General features: G+C 36.2%; 1 protein-coding gene across 3 annotated transcripts in view; it reads right to left on the reverse strand.

Annotated features, from left to right (window-relative positions):
* KDM4C (lysine demethylase 4C) overlaps nt 1–23,939 on the reverse strand; it is a 381,686-nt gene that overhangs the window by 174,416 nt on the left and 183,331 nt on the right. For all 3 annotated transcript variants that reach the window (XM_045840410.1, XM_045840409.1, XM_045840411.1), the window contains one exon: nt 2,855–3,045. In XM_045840410.1, coding sequence (XP_045696366.1) covers nt 2,855–3,045 — 191 coding nt within the window. The remainder of the gene's footprint in view (nt 1–2,854; nt 3,046–23,939) is intronic.

The following is a 23,939-nucleotide window of genomic DNA, read 5'->3' on the forward strand; positions in this document are numbered from 1 at the left end:
GCAGAGATAACTTTCACAATTAAAAAGTTAATTTTGAAATTAAAATTTTCACAAGAGTTTTAATAACAATTTACTAAAATTTAAAATTAAAACAAATATAAATAATTGATTACGAAATATTATTGGAGAAAGTCTTTGCTAAAATTCTATAACAATATTAAAAGAAGTCTGAAAATAAAAGTAAAGTGAAAAATGATGGCATGGGAGAAATCAAATCAATAAATCAAATATTATTTAGATAATGAAAAATGGAAAAGAAAATGGGGACAGCCCATACAGCTGCTCTTAAAGTCTGAACAGATTTACATTCCAAGGTCAACAAGTGACCATGTTTCCCTGAAACTTGTATATTTCTGAAGTATGCATTAAAATCATTAAAATTAAAAGTCAAATCATCACTGGCTAAAGGAAATAAGAGAAAAGAAAGGTTATCCATATGTTTTTAACATCTTCTATCAACTTATATTTTCAAAGTGGACATCATTCTTATTTTTTTCATCTTTTAATATTTTTGAGCAAGTCATTTGCTAGCTTTCTCAAAGATGCCTTTTGTATGTATGCAACATTTCTAACACTTTCATTTAGAAAAAGTTACAACTAAAATCAAAGCAACATGTATTTCAGTGCCCCAAACACACACACATACACATACATAAACACTAAGCACTGTTAGGAAGTCAGAGAGGGCAGAGATCTGAGATGAAGAGGGTAGCCACAGATCCACAAGTCACCTATGTAAATTAGCTGTGGCTATTGCTGGTAGTAACACTACTAGTATAAGCATCACCATTTTCACATTTATGGAGGACCCACACACTAGGCTATATAGAAAATCTTCACATTACTAATAGCATAGTACACGTAAAGCAAGATGGCTGACAGATCTTTGAGATTTCAATCAACCATTCTCTTCATCCGATTTCCCTAGACAGAGTATTTACTTAAGGGAGTCAGTGAACTGTGTGATCAGGCTACAAGGCTGAGCATAATCAACAAGCCCCTTAACATGAGGCTTTCAAAATGGGCGAGCAAAGTCCATTGATTATTTTAAGTATTTCAAATCTGTCCAATGCCAATCATCTCTGTCCCTGGCAGCCCAAAAGGTCCATTGTGGTTAGTAACTGAGAGCAGATCATATATCTAATTGAAGTATTGTGTTTTCTGTCCATTAAAAGACAATTCTCAACTTGATCTACTGGTGTACCTTCTGAATTAAAGATTGACTACTACCCCCTCCCATAGCTAGCGTTTTGGTAACTTGGATTAACACGTTTATCAAAGGCAGCGACTTTCTAAATCTGTGTTTCCCAAACTTTTTGAAATGCAACCCATAGCAAGTTATACATTCTAGATGGTGACACAACCCACACATACACACATGCTCACACATGTCAGGAATTAATACTTGCCTTTACCACACAGGAAGGACAATAACACTTTTTATTCTATTTAGCTTCCTAATTTAAAATTGCTGCTCCTAACCTACTAAACTGATTTGAAAGCTAAGAGTCTTAAAATCACTGCTATAAGTACAGGGTGAAATAAAAACACCTCACTTTGAGTTCTGCCACTAATTCTGTGTCTCATGTGTTTCTCTCATTAAATGCAAAAGTTTCACTCCATATTCTTAAGGTTCCTCTGCTCACTACCATTCTAAAATAGCAGAAAATAAATGTCAGGGAAAAAACAGACTCAGAAAATAAGCATCAAAAGTGTGAGCAAAGATTTAGAATCACAGTGTTATTTTAGTTAATAGCAAAAAGCTGGAAACAAGCTGTTAAGTCCAAATACAGGGGATTAGTTAAATATATACAGTCATTAAAAATAATGTTGTGGCACATCATTTGATTAAATCAAAAGCACTCACAAAACTGGTCATCAAGTTGTTAATACAACATGGCCCCAATTTTAGAAAGGCATAAAAGATTATATGATAGATATGTGTATGTGTGTGTGTGTGTGTGTGTGTGTGTGTGTGTGTGTGTATGTAAAGGATATATATATACAGAAAATGTTAACATTGGTTATCTCTGGATTGTGAGGTTATGGGTGATTTGGAATTCCTTCATTATTCTTTTCCTTATGTTACAAATTTTCTCCAATGCACAAATATTACTTTTACAATCTGAAAGAAAAACAATGAGTAATATTGGAGAGTAAAAATGTAATATAACCCTGGAAAACATAAAGAGTCTAAAAAGAATTGCTTAAGGACCTGAGTAATATAACACATATTCTATTCGATGAGTTTTAAAAGCAGTAAGATGCCCAAAACAGGCATAAAAGCTTCTGAAATGCTCCTGCCACAAAAATGGATTGCAGAATAAAGTTCACAGGGACAAATATGTTACTGAAATACCATATGCTCTGCTTTATACCTTGTAAAAGAGTAAAACCAAGTGTATAAAATGTAGCAAAATACAGGAATCAGGAAGAAAAAAGCAGTGTCTCAGATATTTGACAAATGAAGAAGAAAACGACTAAAGCCAGAAAGAAAATCAGTAGCAATACAAAAAAGTTGGAAATCAACTTACTGAAGCTAATAAAAATATGGAGATGAATAGAGAACACCAATACAACTTTAAAAGACATTAGTGTAACAGGTTCAAGAAGTTCTAGTATTGTTTTAGTACTTGCCACATGTAACAACTTTAGGATGTTCCCAAACACAAAATATAATTCAATTATACTTCTCAAGAATTAAAAATACTTTACCTCAAATTTTCAGTAAAAGATTTCATAAACTTAAGGGGAATAAATATTTAGCAAAGCAAATAATCTTTGAGAGTATCACATCATGACCCATTTTAATTGTATGAGTACAAGTGGGATAGGTTGGAGGGGGGATCATTACCTCCTGGATCCCTTTACTTTCCTCCTCCTCTGCAGCCATGCTTTTACTTCAGGGGTGGATTCTGGAGTAGGCTTTGTGTGATCAATGGTGTATATATCCTTTCCTTGTTTCCAAAGCTGGTATCTGTCTGGCTGAAATTTCTTCACAAAGATATCCATTGAAATTTTCACCATGTCTTTCCTGCAGGTGCACTGAAACACAAAGGGGTTACTACACATTAAACATTTCACTAGCTATATAAAGTCACAGAGTTCTACTTTGAATATAATGTACATGAATATTTATTCACCATGTAATTGAGGATGTTTTACATTTTCAAACATTCAGTGAGAAATAAATTGATTTTTTCTGAGTGGAGGTGAGAACCTGCATGTTCACATTTACAAATGGTAAAATAATATGTTCAAAGGCATGGTAGAGTTCATAAGAAACTGTGTAGCAGGAACAACTAAAAGGAAAAAAACTGCACATTCAAAAGCATGATTGAAACAGAAGGATTAACCATCACAAAGATGCATCAGGTGAACTGAATGTTGAAAGGTCTGTAAAGCTGAAAACCTAGGTTTGCAAACAAAAGCAGTCAATGAATGTAATTAGAATAATTAAACAAATGGGTTGAGATACCTACAAAGGCGTTCCCAGAAGACTATCAGCTGATTTCTCAAAAGATACCTTGCAGGCAAGAAGGAGGTGGAAAGAAGTATTCCAAGTCATGAAAGGCAAGGACCTACATCCAAGATTACTCTATCCAGCAAAGCTATCATTTAGAATGGAAGGACAGATAAAGTGCTTCCCAGATAAAATCAAGTGAAAGGAGTTCATCACCACCGAGCCCTTATTATATGAAATGTTAAAGGGACTTATCTAAGAAAAAGAAGATGACCAAAAATATGAACAGTAAAATGACAACAAACTCACAACTATCAATAACTGAACCTAAAAAACAGGAACAAAAACAAACTAATCAAACAACTAGAACAGGAACAGATTCACAGAAACGGAGATCATATGGAGGATTATCAGCCAGAGTGGGAGGGGAGTGATTGGGGGAAATGGTACAGAGAATAAGAAGCATAATTGGTAGCCACAAAATAGACAGCAGGAAGTTAAGAACAATACAGGAAATGGAGAAGCCAAAGAACTTATATGTACAACCCATGGATATGAACTAAGGGGGGGATGGAGGGAATACACCTGGTGGGAGGAGAGATGCAGAAAGAAGGGAGATAAAGGGCAGAAAAAATGGGACAACTATAATAGCATAATCATTAAAATACATTTTTTAAAAAATTATGATTAGTTAGGAAAATCATCCCAAAGGTAAATTCATCTACAAATTTTTTTAGGATTTTACGCATTTAAAGTATCTTTCACCAATCCTAGAACTGACCGAAAGAATTATTTTTAACAATGAATTTGTAAAAAAACTTATATGAAGAAGAAGGAAGGAGGAGGAGGAAGAGGAAACCATTGTTTAGTAAACACCAAATATATTTCCTTGGCTAGGTGGTTTACTTACATTGTTGAAGGCAAGCCTCACAGATACTTGTCAGTAAGACACAGAAATCTCAGTTTTAACAGAAGAGGTCCTCTAGTACCTCCCAAGATCAGTGGTGGTCCATGATTTTCTTTCTACTCTCACAAGAGCTCTTATACCAAAGATCATCCTTTCTATAGGAAATCCTTAATATATTGCAGCTGGTGTTTGCAAAATGAGTTGAGATTATAGTAAAGATGCTAAAATCCAAAATTTTCTTTAAGGGATAAGAAAGAAATCCTTTATAACAAAAAATAAAATTCAAAATTAATTTTTTCTGGTTAATTTCAATGGAGACAGCAATCATAGAAACATAAATTAGCATGTGAAGGTATCTTTGATCACAAAAATTATGGATCAGATTTACTAACAGGACAATTTTAAAAAGGGCAAGCCAATGGTGGCAAACTCTTGTTTTGAAAATTTATAAGTATCCAAATAAAGCACATATTGAGGTCTTCTGCTAACACGAGTAGTATACATTTCAACCTAAAATTACTGTAAGATCCTATGCTTCATTATGATCGTAACTATATTTTAACACTGAAAGGGCTCATATGTAAAAAAATATAAGAAATATTTTAATTTGTTTCCTTCAGGAATTCAAATCAGTTGACAAATTTTATTTTTAACACATAATTTTATCAAAATCTAGTCCACCCCCCAAAATTATTATTCTCAAAGGTTATCAGTTAATCATCCTCATGGCAAAACCAAATTGCTACATTAGGTCAGAACTACAGTAAAAAAGAAAAAGTGTTATTTCCTTTCCAACACATAGTAAAACTGTCCTACATCTCCAAATACATGAACTACGAAAATATGGGACTATGTATAATATATAAAAATGCCAAACTTTCAATGGACTCACCATTCATTGGCTTTGAGAGCCTGAAAGTTTGTACCAGGTACCCAATGATAAAGAGTATTTAATAAATAAAGAACAAAAAAAGACAATGAATGGAAAATATTCTCCATTTATTTACTAACAACGCACTTTCTTTAGCTATTTCAATAAGAATTAAGAACATGTTATTAACATAGACACAATTATTCACAATTTCTACATTAAATAGTAACAAAGACACTTTAAGTATTAGGCACAGCAACTTCTTATTTAAACCAAAATTATGAGTGATGTGATAACTGTTTAGGGCCAAAATGAGTAACCAGGCCTGAAATATAATTTTATTCTCAATTATTAAGCTACCTTTTATAGCAACATAGATCATTTATTACTTAGTAAGTTCAGATACTTCACTGAAAAAAATGTGCAGACAATTCTAAGGGTAGAGCATCAGGAGACATCTTTATACAATGTGGGTATTAAATGAAAGGCTATGATGAGTTTTTTTTAATCTGATTTTTTGACCAACTGATATACTACAATCCAGTCTTTATTCATCCAGGTTTGAATCAATTCATTATTTCCTATTCTTTAACCTTTTATCAGTTTTCTGCTAAGTGATGACCAAATGCTAAACACTCTTTTTTCTTTTTACATATAAAGAATAACCTGCTAGTAATTTCTTAGCATTAACACAAACTATGTTACTACTAATCCACTCTCTTCAATCTTCATCTCACATTTATGTAAACATCTACCCAATATAAAATGGAATAGGTTTATACTGCATCATATCAAATGTATAGAAGAGAAAGGATCAGCTCTCTGATACTGCCACACTGTTAAATCACACTAGATTTACAGATGGCCAGGATCCCAAGACTTCCTTGCTATACTTAAGCCTAGTTATTTCTGATTCTGAATGTCATGAAGGCACAATATTCTGCCATATGTACTCTACACAAGTGCTTCGGATCAGTATTTTCTAGCATTATGTTCCAACTTTTATGGAATTTAACTTAATCAATTATTTTAACAGAAACATGGTCTAATTTAGAGTTGTTAAATAAAACAATTTTAGAAAATAGATGCATTCTACACTCAGTAATTTACCAGCCTCTATTGGTATTAGTCTATTTGTATAAACACCTAACCTAATGAGATACTACAAAAATTGCTGGATTTCTATCTTTTTTAAAAAATTATTTATTTTTAGAGAGAGGAAGGGAGGGAGAAAGAGAGGGAGAGAAACAGCAATATATGGTTGCCTCTCACACACCCCTACTGAGGACCTGGCCCACAACCCAAGCATGTGCCCTAGACTGGGAATCGAACTTGTAACCCTTTGGTTTGCAGGCCAGGGCTCAATCCACCGAGCCACACCAGTTAGGGATGGATTTATTTCTTTACATGTTCACCAGACAATTAATAATGAATAAAAGTATATAATATGTGGATTAACTATAAAAAATATAAAGGGATCTGTTTATATTGAAATTCCTCTAAATAAATACCAAAAAGTGAGTAAAACATTCTACTTCTCTAGCCCATCCATTCTTTTATCATAAAATTTTCATAACCAGTTACAAATTTGAAATGAATTTCACCCTTGTTGGGGTACTCCCAATAGACCACCAGTATTTCTTAAGTAGCTCAAGAAATTAGAAATTTTGTTCTAAGGAATTACATTAGAAAAAGGAGAATTCAGATTCAGTGTAGTAAATGTACATAAATTTAACGTATATTATGCTGAGCTAAAGAAGCTAAATACAGAAAAAGCCCACAGTGGTGCTTATTCTAACTAATTAATAAATATGACTATGTTTAATATGATTAAACAACAGCAGTCACATTCTCTTTCTGCTTGCTGTACCTAGGTCTGCCTACAGCTACATGAAACTGGAGATCCCATGAGCTCTGTCATCTTCTTCATATAAAAATGTTCTCCTAGCTCTGTCACAGGGAATCAAAGGTCAAAAAGTATGTAAACATACTGGATCAACTGAGCTCTTTAAACATAATTGTGATCTCCATGATGCCCTTCTCCACAAAAACTGAAGTAAACTCAAAATGCTCTTGTCAACCCAAGAAAAATTTTTAGTCTCAGTTTTTACTTAAATATTTATATTTTACAGAACTCACTTTCAAAGATGGTAAAGATGTGTGATTCTTCAAATAGTTAACCAAAGCCAAAAAAAATTGCAAGAAACTTATGTGGTAGTACAACAGAAAATGTCCTGTTTCCTCCAAGTCCAGTTCCTATCTATGGGACAAACTAGGAACCCATCACTGTACACACAAATGGACCTTCACCCCTTAGTCATATGTAATTATCAACTGTAACCTTGATTTATTTTATCTATATACTTATTCAATCACTGCTCACTTGTACATGTACCCTCTTACATAAATAATTTTGTGAAAAATTATTATAATTACCTGACAATTTATAAGAATTATTTTATTACAGGAAATAGAGTTTTAAAATATTTAGGTTTAATTAAGTTGAAAAATAATATTTACACAGCATTTTGATTTCCTGGGTTATATTTTATGTGATACCAGTCAAAGATAAATAATGGGCTGTTTTAGCAGAGTACATGAAAATTAAACTACATAATTACATTTACACTGACTGAGCAGGGAGAAAATAGAAACACAAACTACGATCAATATTAATCAACCACGTCAGTATATAAGGAGTGCAAAGGCCATTTCCTTTGTCCTATGTCCATTAAGGAAGCAAGGTCTGCAAGAGGCTTCGACATCCTTTGTTTTCCCCAGACTGGTCTGTAGAGTTCCCAGAACTCCAGTTTTGTCAGGGTACACAATACCTTTGAAGGCTCCAGGGTTTCCAGAATATACACCCAGAATAAAATTCTGAAAGTTTTGTTTTCATAGACATAATGATGAGAGCAACTTTAAAAGCTCCCTAAAAGCAAAAGGTATATCACAGTCATAGTAAAAAGTATTATATCAGAACCAAATATCTTACCCTAATTTTAATGAATCATTTTTGTGAGTGGTTTCAGATACTTTTGCCATATCTGGCCTTCCCCTTCCATTCTATTTTAAACCATGAAAATATACACTGTGTCTTACTGAGGAGTGCATTCTAGGTATCTAAAGGATAAAGAGGCCCTTAAAAATATTTTTCAATAACCTTTTAAAAATATATGAGGGAATAGACACTCAGAGATTCTAAGTTAACATGCTCAAGGTCACACAGCTCACAAATAATGTAACCTTTGCCACATTCAAATCCAGAACACCTCCCACACTCTTCATCCACTCCATTGTGGGATCCCAAAACCAAACCATGTTCAATACATTTTAAATGGTTTTGAATTTAAATAGGGGTCTCATATTTCCATCTCAAACTCCTTTTTCTATGACACATAACTAAATTGAAATGTTGAAAACAAATGTCTGGGTCTCATTATTTTTTTATGCATGATATCATGCTGTGTTGATAGAGTTTATCCAATCTAGCTAATAATTTTCCAAAATATGTTTCTTCCGCTCCCCCTACTTCTAATAGGTTCAGATTAATTTCTTCCGAATATTTTTAGGCTTCACCAGGCCAGGATATGTATCCCTTATAAAGTAAAGTAATTATAAAGCAATTTAAAGTATGGGGCTAGAAACTCTATCTTTCTTTTTTTTTTTTTAAGATTGTATTTATTTATTTTTAGAGAGGGAAGAGAGAGAGAGAGAGAGAGAGAGAGAGAAACATCAATGTGCGGTTGCTGGGGGTTATGGCCTGCAACCCAGGCATGTACCCTGGCTGGGAATCGAACCTGGGGCACTTTAGTTCCCAGCCCACGCTCAATCCACTGAGCTACACCAGCCAGGGCCAAAACTCTATCTTTCTAACCCATGGGAACACAGCTCAAACAGACGAAGAAAACCATGTAAAATGAAGGAAATAGATTCAAATAGTTTGCTCTCGGAGTCCTCAAAACATTCTGTAGAAATTATTTTTACAGTTTCTGCTTCTTGACACTTACCTGCATATCTGGCAGAATGGTTGTGGAAGTTCAGGGTTACAGACATAAAACACTTCACTCCTGCTGTGCCATGTAAAACACAGCATGAAATTGAACTTTTTAGTATTGAGGGACAGATGAATTTACTTTGTTCTGAATTCATGCTTGCATGTTACACTTTATATGGATGATAAATTGGGCAACATGAGATAAAACGGGGATCTGCAGAGTCTGAGGGATCTAGTGTTTTATGAATATAAATATTTCCTCATAAGTATATATAAGATCATGTATGAGAGCCCTCAGAAATAGCATGGAAGCATACAACATATAATCCTTCTATGATGCTCAGATATTCTGATTTTTGAGAATCACTTAAATAATTCTTTTTAAATGACTAAGTGAACACAATTAGAAGTTCATACTGCACCTGGAATGAGTTTTATGAAGTAAATCATTTGCTTTAATCATCATAATTCACAGATAAAAACTGAGGCACAAAAATGCTCAGTGACTTGCTGGATATGACAAGGATAGTGAATTAAAAAGAAAAGGTTCAAGTGATGAAACATTCCATTTCCTACCAACCAGCCTTTCTGGGATTTATCATTTCCAATTCACTGAGCAACAACTGAGTAGATAGGATCATGCTGAGTAAACCAAGGGCCTGAACACAGAACTAGTTTTCTTCCAGGTTTCACAAGAAATGCCGGTCATGTTAAAAATGATTATCACTGATGCTGCAGATGTTCACCTCTTCTCTTCTGTGTAATTGGAGGTAAAGGCAGCATCCTCTAAACCTTTTCCATGTTTTATGCACAGTTCAAACACGAATATCAATGTAGGGAAATATTAATAAATAAATACATTATTAAGAGAGTGAGTGAGGAAGGAATGAAAAAAGGTAATAAAGTGGTCATGTATACATACTATAAGCCCCAGAATACTATGGATAGTGTATAGTAAAGGTATATATTACAGGTGTTCTTGGGATGAGAGAAACAAAACAACTTTGTAACAGCTTTCAAATAAATTCTAGGTTATATTTTCTGAATCTGAATATATTCTAGGTTATATTTTTTAATCCCCATATGTCATACTGAATTCTGAAAATGAGTCCTATAAACACTAGCCCACACTCAGTGCACTCGGATCACATGTTTTTTGCCACCTAAAATCTCTGGTATTATACTTACAAAACAGCAAACCTCAGGGCAGCTAACTAGATAAAAAAATCAATGCCTTTAGGAAAAAGTATAATTTACTTCAGGTATTTTAATGTTAACAATATGGTTGGAAATTTAACATTAAATAATAAAAAGGAAAACAAATAATTTTTTTGGAAATAAAAATTTTAAACTTCACTGACAATACACTTTTTCAGCAACACTTCTGTATAAAACATGCAGCAACACTCTAAGTAAGTGATTCAGCATGTCAGATTTATCTTACCTGGCAATTTCTACATCCCCACTCAACTCTGAGAACATGTCTGGCACTTCTATTATTTGTTATTAATTTTATGAAACTATTTAAAGCATAAAATCAGGTAGATATATTCAACATGACCCAGAAGGAAAAATAAAGAGAAGGTAGATAAACACACAATAGATTCTAACTGTTTCTTCAATTTCTCCCTGGACAAGTTTAGAACACCATCAATAAAGAAGTAGAGAAACAGTTCTTATAAGAAGATTCATTATTCTTCTAGGAAATCAGGACAGAAAGAACAGAATTTAAATCAGATTAAGGCCAAGAGGAATCCAACATGCAGAACTAACTTCCGTGACTTGTACTATTAGCTGCTTGACTTCAGACTCACAAATGAAAATGAAGCTGCATTAAACCATCTCATGACATATTACAAATAAATAATGCCAATAATTCAGTGACACATAATAAAACATTTAAATATGAAATAATCTTTTGAAATATTAATATGAGACCAGTGATACAACTGGAAATCTATCCTAAGAAAATAATTATTAATTAATGTACCAATTTATGTTTATGAATGTTCACATCTGCAGTGTTTATCTAAGACCCAAAAAACGGAAAAAAAAAAAATTTTCTGAAAATAATAGGGCATTCCTTTAAAAAACAGTATAACTTGTGGAAGAACATTTAATGATATGGAAAAGCATTATCATTAGGTAGAAAAAGCAGGTTATGGCCCTGGCTGGTGTGGGTCAATGGTTTGAGTGCAGGCCTGCAAACCAAAGGGTCACTGGTTCGATTCCCAGTCAGGGCACATGCCTCGGTGTGGGCCAGGTCCCTGGTTGACGGTGCATGAGAGGCAAACCACACATTGATATTTCTCTCCCTTTCTTTCTCCCACCCTTCTCTATAAAAATAAATAAATACAAATCTTTTAAAAGCAATGTACGTGATCATAAATGTAATATATATGTATGTCTACCTACAATAAGTATACAGATGTGAGAGACTGATCTATCTCCTTATATGTGACTTTTGAGGAAGCAGTGTGAGTACAAAGGTAGTGGGTATAACTAGAAATGGACACAGCAAAAGGAGGTTGCTTAGACTAAAGGCCCACACCTGTAGTGGGAACATCCATAAATAGGTGGATCCCTTTCTGAAGTGACAAAGTTTCTCTTCATTCTTAATCCTTTTTTTTCTCAAACCAAAAGTATTTCATTTCCTAGCACCTTTTGCCTTTCCTTCAGATCATTAAAAACAATTTGTAATCAAATGTTTCTGTGTTTATTTAGTTAACATCTGCTGCCCACACTAGAACCTACGTTCTAGAAGGACAAGGTTCAGGTCTGTTTTACCACCATATATATCCATCACCAACCAACATATATCACATGCTCCATTAATATTCATTGAATGATTGCCAAAACACTATAGTATTGCTAGTGCTGTAACAAGCAAGACAAAAATGAAAATTAAACTCTAATGTTAACTTCACTATATTTGTATTACTTAATGATTTGGCTCATTTCTATTTACATAATCTATTTAAAATTGAATTACCTTTATTATGTAGAACCTTTGATTTGGACACCTCAAGAGTATTTCATTAGGCTATATGAGGACTCTGCCTTAATTAATAGGAAACATGTTATAAATGTTAAGGAGTACCTTTTCTTCCAACAAGTGACATACAACTATAAATCAGATTTCTCACTCAATGTCTAATCTCTAAGTAATTGGTTAATTCAAATAAAATGTAGAATTGTCACTGTTCCAATGAATCATTAACAGCTCTGGACAAGAGAAGTCCCCAAGGGCAATGTGTCTACTGATAAAATCTAGAAAGTGGTTTGGTGATTTGTGCTCTATTTTTACTCCACAGAAACTCATTAATCAATCCAAATGTAAAAACTAGCTATATAATAATGCAATTTTAATGATCTACATTTTCTCATATTCACATATACTTTTATTACTGAATACATTAAAATCCAAGCTGGACTAAGTCCAGAAAGTACTCCTAAAAAAAGCTGACAGCAGCCTCATATTCTGCTAAACAGTAAAGATCCCTTTAAACAAACCCAGAGAGTCTCTCCAAGAGGGCAGAAGAGGTGAAAACTGCATTCACCTTCTCCTATGACCACATCAAAATTACAACTTAATTATAGAACAATCAAACTGGGTAACCACCTGAAGACTGGCTAAACAGAAGTCATGTAACTAAGGATAAACAGAAGAAGCCACATTGAGACTGGTAAAAAGGTGTGGAGACACAAAACAGGCCAGCCCCATACCCACACGCAGTGATTATGATCTGGATGAATATTTCAGATGCAGAGGATCCCCCATGCTAGGCTCCCCTTCCCAGAGCACCACTGCCAGGGACAGGAGCTCACATAACACCTGGCTGCAAAAATCAGCAGGGATACCAACCACTCTGTGGGATGGAAAGCTGCTGGAAAACCAGGTGCACTCTTAAAGGAATAGTAGGTTCCAGTGGAGGGATGGTGGCTGGGGGTGGGGGAACAACAGCATCATACAGGGAAACAATGAGTTGTGAAGCTTCAGCTAACGGTTGGAGGGACAGCTACCAATGTCCCTGTATTGAGCCCTCCACTCCTCACATGACAGTAGCTGGCGACCTACACTAGCTCCACCTTGATTATTCCCTAAAAACCCACCCTACCCAACTCGGACACAGTCCAAGAAAGAGTCAGAGGCAACCAGCCTGGGCCTGTGTTGTAGTCTTTCTTAAAATATTCTCGAGGAAGTCCAGTTACTGAGTTGTATACCTTCAGGGTGAGGGCTAACATCCTGCACAGCCAAGAAGCGCCACCTTTCCTGTGTTGAGAAATCCCCCCACAAGACTAAATCTTTATCTGGTAAGCTCTATTAATTCTACCCTGACAACTCCCTAAGACCTTGCCCCACCACAAAGGCCTAAAGGCGCCAGGTAGACAGCAGTATACCAAGACTTTTGCTGAGTGCCCTGAGATGCAGCACTGGTGCCAAGTTTCAATCTGTATTAACCTGCTGAACACCACTCTCTTATACTTGGTGATTCCCTCAAAAACTGCCTCACACAACTCATGTACCACCCAAGATTCTTTCAGTGGCTGAGACTAATGGGAAGACGGCAGGTGGCTGAGGTCTCAGGGTGTTTTTGGCCTTTCACTGACCTGCCCCAGGCACAGTGCTAGTAGCAGCCAGCCTCAGTTCACAGCTTGGCCCCTTCCACACATACCCAGGCCTAGCACAAGCAGATACCAACCACACATCACTTTGTGCCTCCTAACAGGTAGTGCAAGGCTGGTCACAGGAAGCTCTGACATTGACCTGCACTGGAGGCCCTACCAAAAGGCACCTGAACCAACACACCTGGTGGCTGGCTTCAGGCCACAACAGGGCACCACCTGATTATTTCCACCAGTAGCCCACCAAAAGGGTGGTCCTGCAAGTACCAGAACCTGCTGGGGCATATTCTATTTAGTGAGGTCAGCATGGACACAGTACTTCATACACTATGGCCATGGCCAATACCCACAGCCAGCCACAGCATGAAGGTCAAGTCAACACATAGACATGTCAAAAAACAATCAAGGCTCAATATCAACTACAACAGGAGAGCACACATAACCTACACAAGGGATACTCCTAGAACAGCTGACTGACATGATTAGGAAGATTGCACCACTGGGCTCCATAAGACACTTCATACAAAAGGCCAACTACCAACACTGGGAGACATAGCAGGCCTACTGAATACATAGAAAAAAGGAGAGAGAGAGAGAGAGAGAGAGAGAGAGAGAGAGAGAGAGAGAGAGAGAGACAGGGTGCGCATGCCAAAATGAGGAGACAAAGAAACGTGTTCAAAATGAAAGAACAGGAGATATCACCAGAAAAAAACTAAATGGCATGTAGACAAGCAGCTAGCAAGACTCAGAGTTGTAAAAAATGGTTATAAAGATGCTCAAGGACTTTAGTGAGGACTTCAGCAGCATAAAAAAGACCTAATGAGAAACAAAGGCTACACTAACTAAAATAAAGAACAGTGTACAAGGAAACAATCGTAGGGTGGATGAAGCCAAGAATCAAATCAGTGTTTGGAACATAAGGAAGAAAGAAAACAACCAATCAGAACAACAAGAAAAAAGAATCCCCAAGAAACAAAGATAGTATAAGCAGCCTCTAGAACAACTTCAAGAGGTACAAAATTCGCATCACAGGGGTGCTGGGAGAAGAGAAAGAGCAAGAAATTGGAATCCTATTTAAAAAAATAATGACAGAAAGCTTCCCTAATTTGGTGAAGGAAATAGAGATGCAAGCCCAGGAAACACAGAGAGTCCCAAACAAGATAGACGCAAACAGGCTCACTCCAAGACACATCATAATTAATATGCCAAAGGTTAAAAATAAAAACAGAATTTTAAAAGTAGCAAGAGAAAAGAAGTTAGTTACCTATAGGGGAGTTCCCATAAGACTGTCAGCTGATTTCTCAAAAGAAACTTTTCAGGCCAGAAGGATTGGCATGAAATATTCAAAGTAATGAAAAGTAGGGACCTAAAGCCAAGATTGCAGTACCCAGGAAAGCTATCAATTACAATCGAATGACAGCCCTACTTGGTATGGCTCAGTGATTGAGCACTGGCTCACAAACAGAAAGCTCACTGGTTCAATTCCCGGTGAGGGCACATGACTGGGTTGTGAGCCAGGTCCCTGGTTGGGAGCATGCAAGAGACAACAGATTAATCAATTCTCTCATACATACATGTTTCTCTCCCTCTCTCTTTCTCTTTCCCTTCCCCTCTATCTAGAAATCAATAAATAAAATCTTTAAAAAAAAACAAGAGAATTGAAGGACAGATAAAGAGCTTCACAGACAAGAAAAAACTATAGGAGTTCATCATCACCAAACCATTATAATATGAAATGTTAGAGGGACTTATTTAAGACAAAAGAAGAAGATCAAAACTATGAAACTAATAAACTAATAAAATAGCAATAAATACAAATCTATCAAAAATGGAATCCCCCAAACAGACTAAGCAAACAGGAACAGACACAGAATCATGGCATTTTGATGGTTGCCAGATGGGACGGGGGTGTGCGGGAATGGGTGAAGAGGTGAGGGGATTAAGAAGTACAAATAGATAGTTTCAGAATAGCCATGGGAATGTAAAGTACAGTACAGGAACCAAAGTAGCCAAAGGAATTACATGACCCATGGACAGAAACAATGGTGTGGGGATGGCCTGAGGGAATTTGGGGTGCTGGGTTTGGGGAACAGGAGTAAAGGGGGGAAAATTAGGAGAACTGTAACAGCATAATCAATAAAATATAATGAAAAAAAATAAAAGCAGCAAGAGAGAAAGACAGTTACTTACCTACCAGGGAGCTCCCATAAGACTTCTAGCTGATTTTTCAGGCCACGGGGGATTAGTAGGGAATATTCAAAGTGATGAAAAGCAAGGATCTATAAATAAGATGATGCTAAGGAGCAAGGCTATCATTTAAAATTGAAGAAGTAATCAAGAGCTTCCAGGACAAGAAAAAGATAAAGTGTTTCATCACCACTAAAGCGGTACTACAAGAAATGTTAAAGGGACTTCTTTAAGAAGAAGAAAAAATTAGAACATAATTATAAACAATAAAAGTGCAATAATTACATACCTATCAATAATCACTTTAAATGCAAATGGACTGAATGCTCCAATTAAAAGACATAGAGTAGCTGAATGAATAAAAACAGATATATGATAGATATAAACACAGACTATATATATAGTCTGCCCAGAAAATGTCTAACCATTGTTAATATAAGGAGAATGGTTTGTGCCACACCAATGTAACCTAGCAGCCAAGGAGAGTGTACTGGAATGCACATCCATGAACAATGACTTCACTGTCTTAGTCAGTGGGGATGGTAGACACTGTGCCAGTCACATTCAAAGTGACAGTGAGTAGAGCAATAAATCTGCATCAAATTTAGCCTTAACTGTAAACATTCTTCTGCAGAAACTATTTGGATGATGCAGAAGGCCACAGCTATGAGCAACCTGTGATTCACAGCTTCAACACAACAAAGCACCCACTCATGCATCACATCTCATGCAGTTTTTTGGCAAAATGTCAAATCACCCAGGTGACTCAGACCCCTACAGCTCATATTTGGCACCCTGGGACTTCTGGCTTTTCCCAAAACTAAAATCACCTTTAAAAGGGAAGATATTTCTGACCATCGATAAGATTCAGAAAAACATAACAGGGCAGCTGATGGCTATTGGGAGAACTGGGTGAGATCCCAAGGTACCTACTTTGAAAGGGACTGAGGCATCATTGTCCTATGTATAATGTTTCTTGTATCTTCTTTGAGAAATGTCTCTAGTTTTCATACTGCAAGGCTAGATACTTTCTGGACAGGCCTTCTCTACTATCTACAGGACACCCACTTCAGATCAGATACACAGAGATTGAAAGGCATGGGAAAAGGCAGTTCATGAAAAAAAAAAAAAGAAAGAAAAAAGGCTGGGGTAGCTATACTTATATAACATAAAATAGGCTTCAAACAGACTATATAAGAGACATAGGAAAACATTACATAATGATAAAGGGATCAGTGTAACAAGTAGATATAACCCTTTTAAACATTCATGCATCCAACAGAGGAGCACCTAAATATATAAACAAACACTGATGGACATAAAGGGAGAGAATGACAGAAATACAGTCATAGTAGGGGATTTGAAACCCATTGACATCAATGGTTATATCTTCCAGACAGATAATTAACTAGAAAAGAGAGGACTTAAATGATACACCACACCAGATGGATTTAATTGATGCTTGTAGAAAGCATTTCACTCCAAAGCAGCAAAATATACATGCTTTCAAGTGCACATGGAACATTTTCCAGGACAGACCACATGTTTGGCCACAGAACAAGTCTCAAAAAATTTAAGATTGAAACTATATCAAGTATCTTCTCTGATCACAGTTGTCTGAAACCAGTAATCAATTACAAGGAAAAGAACCTAAAAAACACAAAAACACTTGAAGGGTAAATAACATGTGACTAAACAATGAATGGGTGAAAAATAATATCAAGGAAGAAATCAAGATATTTTGAGACAAACTAAAATGTAAACATAACAACCCAAAATCTATGGGGCACATGAAAACAGTCCTAAGAGGGAAATTCATAGCAACAGAGCAATACAGTCCTACCTCAGGAAACAAGAAAAATCACCAATAAATTATATATATATGTATATATACGAACTAGAAAAAGAACAACAAAGCCCCAAGTTAGTAGAAGAAAGAAAATAGTAAAGATCGGAGTGGAAAAAAACAAAATAGAGTCTAAAAAATATTAATACAAAAGGTCAATGAAACCAAGAACTGGTTCTTTGAAAAGATAAACAAGATTGATAAACCTTGCTATACTGAGCATATTTATCCAGGTACCATCTTTCACCTTTCACCTTAAATACAGTCTAGGTAGGTATCCCCTACTATAAACAAACCAATGCCCTGAACATGTGGCAAACATAATAGTCACAATTAATTAGTTGTGTAATTATTTTATGTGTTACTCTTTAAGGGTTACCTGTGAAAAGACAAAGACTACGCTTATCATGTTCACTACTGCCACTCTCAATCAATGTGGTCAAGAAATACTTTTTGTGTGAATTAATAAATTAAATGGCACAAATATGTCTTTGGATATATTTTTAACCATAAATTATTAACAATAAAGAAAACACATATCTATTTATTTATCACTTTCATAGTGCACTTATTAAATGCCACACACCATTCTAATCACATTATATTTAACAATTCCACCCCTGGAGGTTGGTATAAAGTAGCTTGCCTAATTCCTGTGGTGGAGCCTAGATTCAAACCCAGGTAGCCTGGTTCTATAATTGATTACTAATTAATTTTAAGACAAACTTATGTTCTATAGAATAGTTAAAGGTCTCATTTCACATTTTAGCTCTGCAACTCTCAAATATGTATAATGAATAAAGAAAAACATCAATAACTGATTCTTGATGCTGAGCTCTTCTTTTTTACAGCAACTGAAAATATTACATGAGATTTTTAAGAAGAAATAGATAAATTAAATTTTTCCTGTTACAGAGGATTCACTGAAGTAGAAACAAATAAATCTATGTCAAACTAAGGCAGTAATTAAAGGTGATGGCTATTTTTTTCTTTAATGGAACAAAGAAATAAGCATCTTATTTACTGAGTTTACTGTGTTGGCTATAAAAAATTTACTATGTAAGAATATAAATGCCCAACATATCTACAATGTTTTGTAATAAAATCAAACCAATAAAATGGTCATTGTACATACTTTGTTTTTAAAAGAAACAATAAAGTATTGCCTTCATATGGCCTAATTGTGTTATTACCACAGAACCTGAACATCTCAATTATCTTAACTCATCTGAACATTAATGGATTCAATGTCCGAAGGTCAAAGTCTGTACTTCTGAACATTAGACAAGTGGATGGGTTATGTACATCTGCTATTTAAATGCATTAAACAGAATTTTTTATTTAAATTACTGCTAAAGAGGTAAACCACTGCTGTAGGAAGGAAGCATATGCTATAATTAATGTAAGGACCTCTACCTCAGGATGTTGACGCAAGTTCATTTGAGTATTTCCTAGGTACAGGATATTAAACAATATGCCTCATCATCTTCAGTCCTATTCTTCTTTTTTTTCAGTCAATTTATTTCCTTTTCTTCAAAACATACCCAGAGAGCCACCTGTGCTCCTCAGGTATCCCACCATGATTCCACGCTTCCCCACCACTCTAACAGAGAACATAATAGAGTGAATGTTGGCAAGCATAACCTAGCCAACAGCTGATTTATAAATGAACTTGAGAGTGCCAACAGGCATTTCATAGTCTTTGATTAATGCATACACTCATTCAGGAGTACACAGAAACTGCATCAACAACATCCTTCAAACACCATGACCAATAAGGGAAGGAACTTAAATGATAGCTATTTTTATGTAGCAAAAGCAATAACATGGAAAAATAATAGACAAAAATAAGTCACAGTGTACAGGAGACAGGAAAGGAACAATGTTAAGTACTATCAAAGAGGTTAAAAGGGTTTTATTTTTGTTTTTGTTTGAGAGGGATACAGATCTTCACTTTGTAGGCTACATTAGCAAAGTCTAAAGTTTCAAAATAGACATTATAAATAATTTTGAACTTGTCTCAACTTAAGATTTAAGTAAATGTAAAAAAGACAGTTTATGAGTTATTAATAATGCTATTTATAAATGCTACATTCTTTCTACTAAGTAATAGTTAAAATGTGACTCTATATAAACAAACTTTATAAACTTTTTTTGACAGTTTGTACAATCACTTCTTTCTCTGATGGAAAGTGGGTAAATAACCTTCAGTTGCTATACCCAGTTAGTCAGTAACAATAAATACAAGTTTACAAATAAACGTGTAAGCAAATCACCTGATTCTTAAGATGGTTGTACAGAATCAGCACCTGTTCAATGGTTGCGGATATGTAGCAACACGATAGCATGACTATACTATGTAATTGCCACTATGTAATTTAAAGACCATCCTTTGAATACAGCTATTCAGAACTAGTAATATTTACTTTAAAAAAAGAAAAAACAATTATAGATACTTCCTTTAGTAAGCAAAATGTTTTCAATGTTTGAAAAGTAACAATTTTTATATAGTATAAACTTGTTTAGCTACAGTATGGTTCAGGGCCAACCTAGGAGAAAGGCAATGAATTTGAAAAATGTTCTAGAAGCCACTTCTCCATTTTCTTTCACAGCACTCCATGTGACTTGTGTTTAGTTCATCCTACCGTGTGTATTTACTACTTATTTTCCTGTGTGCTTGCATGTCTCTCACACCAGGAATGCCCACGAGCCTAGTGGTTCTCAACTGTAGGCCATTTGCTCTCTGCCCCTGACACTGTATCTGAGAATGCCAGGAGACATTCATTTCTGGTTGTCTCCATTGGGAGCTGATACTGGGGTGCAGGCCAAGAAGCTGCTAAAACTAATGCTATGGTTAAGAAACTCTGCATGAGTCTCAACTACTGGAGTACAAGGACTATCCAACGCCTGTAGCACTCTGCTCAATCCTACTGCCAGGAGCAGAATAGGCATTCAAATGTGGGACAAATGGACTCAAGTGTACACGAACATTCTTCTAAGTGTGAAGTTTTAAATCATTGTTCTACATATGACACTCTTTAAAGAGCTTTCTTTTCTTCCTACTATTGCCTTGGAGACATTGTAGAATGACCAGAGTGCACAAATCTTTGATGAACATTAGGGGAGCAGCTCTGCCCTGGAACAGAGAGGTAATGGGGGAAGGTGCACTGGTCAAGATTTCAGTTCCACCATGTGATACAGGAAAGTTCTTAACCTGACAGGGACATCCTAGGAACTTTAACCAGATGACCTCTCGGATCTCTGATTGGAAAAAATTACTTCAATTGTTTTTACCTCTAAGAAATTCACCTCATACAACAGCTTTTCAAATGAGCTACTGAGCTTTTGTTATAGCAGTCGACGCCACTACAGTATTTTACATCTCAGTCACAGTGGCTGTCAAATCTGCAGGAACCGTAATCTTAAAGTCAAGCTTTTATTCCACTATAAAGGGCTTTAAATACGAACATAGCTGGTGATAAATTAAATTGACAGGTATTTGCTTTTATTAAGATTCAAAATAAGGCATACAACTATTATGTTGTTTGTTGTACACAACTTATAACTGCAGTTATAATTTGTTTAGTCTAACTAGACTACAACTTCACAGAATTAACATACCATGGCTATAAATTACTTAACTGCTTGAAGTCATCTTATGAACTCTAATAGGAACTCATAAATTGAAAATCTAGGGAATGATAGTAGCTATGCACTTCCTCAGTAAATTTGACCAGTGTTAAAACCCAATAAATGATTTCTGCAGTTCTTCCCAGTAAATACATGACTACCGTGCATCAGATGGCACTGTGCATGAAAACCACAAACAAAAGAGAATCAGAATGCTTAGAATGTATCAGGCAGGTAAGGTTCACCAATAATAATACAAGGTATATTCACAAAGAGCCTCTGATGACATCATAATTTAAAATTGAAAAGACAGGGAGACTTCCAGTCAAGGTGGTGGCAAAAGCAGACAGGGCTCACCTCTTCATACAACCACATCAAAATTACAAGAAAAATGTAGAACATCCATCACTCAGAACCATCAGACATAGAGTTTAATAGAAGTCTGATGCATACAGAATTAAACACCCACATCCACCCAAACTGGTAGGAAAAGTGCAGATGCATAATGGGATGGTCCCTCACTGACCTGTGGTGGGCAAACATTCAGAAGGGTTATCTAAGGAGCCAGGAGTCCCAGGCCCACACCAGGAGACCAGGCCCAGGGTTCCAGTGCCAGGAAAAGTCCCTATAATTTCTGGCTGCAAAACCAGCAGGGATTCAGTTGGAAGAAACTGCTGGATCCCCAAGAAGTTCCTCTTAAAGAACCCACACATGGGCTCATATACTCAGCCTCACTACCTCTGAGATCTAGCACCAGGGTAGCAGTTTGAAGTGCACCAGTGGTATACAGGGAGAAACTGAAGTGTCTGGCATCAAGGTGAGTAGAGGCCTTTGTCCCTTTTCTAAACTCTCTCCTACAGGGCCTGAAGGTTGATGCCATATCTGAGACTCCATCAATCTAGCTAACATGTTGGACTGCCTTGGAGCTCCCCAGAGATTCCACCCCAACCAAGCTGCTTTTCCGTGTAAATGGCTGGTCTTGGCTCCTACCTCAAAACTTCCTAAATCCTACCAAACAAGCAACAGCTGGCCTCAGTGAGCCCCAGGCCCAGCACTAGCAGCAGCCAGCCTAGTTTCAGTTTGGCTTGGCCTGGTAATCTCCAAGCCCAGCACAAGTAGCAACTATGTCAGGTTGTTTTACAGCTCAGGAAGGGCAGCCTGGGCAAAACACAGATGGGGTACAGGGGTATGAGGGAAGAGATGAGGGGATTAAGAAGTACAAATAGGTAATTACAGAATAGCCATGTGGATGTAAAGTACAGTATAGGAAATGGAGTAGCCAAAGAACTTGTATGCATGACCCATGGACTCAGAACAACGGTGGGGAGATTTCCTGAAGGAATAGGAGGTGCTGGGTGGGTAGAGGGGGGCGAACGGGGAAAACTTGGGACAACTGTGGTAATTTAATCAAAAAATGTAATTGAAAAAAAGATGATATGGTCCACAGAGCCTAAAATATTTACTCTGGAGTTTTTCGGTAAAAGATTGCTGACCCCCTTTTCTGTGAAATATGACTAGGCATAGAAACCTGCTATATTCAGATGTTGTCTTCATAGCTTAAGTGAAGGACTGCTGTGCTGAGTTATGCTTTTTGGTAGCAGAGAAATATTTCTTTCTTTTATTAAATCATGTGTACTGGTATCCCTTTCTTTGGTCTAAGAACACACTGAGAGCTCCATAATGCTGAGGCATTATGTGTCATTTTACCAGTTCCTAGGGCTACAGGCTTTTTCAGTATCCCCAAGCTTGGCTATACTTTTGGAATGTTGTCTTAAGGGTCAACCTGATTGAGTTGCAGTCCTCCTTACATGAGCACGTGCTGCACTCTCACAGTACTAATCTGGACAAGGGACCTACTGGCTTTGCTGACTTGTTTTATACTGAGGCTGATTAGCATGAAGCATAAACTCCTGTTTGTGATACTTTTTAGGAGGCATCTTCTAGAGGAAGAAAGTAATGACTTTGGCATAAACTCTTTTATTTGTAATGCCCTTCACCCATGTGTAAATTCTCCCTGGAACACAGCTGCTTAGGAAGATTATGCTCTGCAAAACGCCACCTGTCATCACTTCTGGTATTTAGCTCTATCACAAATCTTTTACTGTTTTATTATAAATATGACAAACTAAACCTACCATTTATATTCTTTACAAAGTGAGTACTGCAAGACAAATCTTTGTCCTAGTTTTTATGGAGGTTGGGGCATTTGCCACTCCATTTTTTACTGCAACCTTTTTTATGGGACTTTATTCCTTCCAGGCAAAAGACTGCATTTTGGCCAGTTTAGAGCTTGTCAAACCATAGGGAAATTGAGAGAACTCTTTTCTTCTCACTGCAGCAATACTTGCAGCAGCAGTAGTGACAACTATGTCATCAAAGAATATTTAATGATCATGAACCCACCACCATTAGAAG

This window comes from Phyllostomus hastatus, unplaced genomic scaffold, assembly GCF_019186645.2.
Source record: "Phyllostomus hastatus isolate PE091 unplaced genomic scaffold, TTU_PhHast_1.1 phas_contig_34, whole genome shotgun sequence".
Classification (NCBI taxonomy): Eukaryota; Metazoa; Chordata; class Mammalia; order Chiroptera; family Phyllostomidae; genus Phyllostomus; species Phyllostomus hastatus.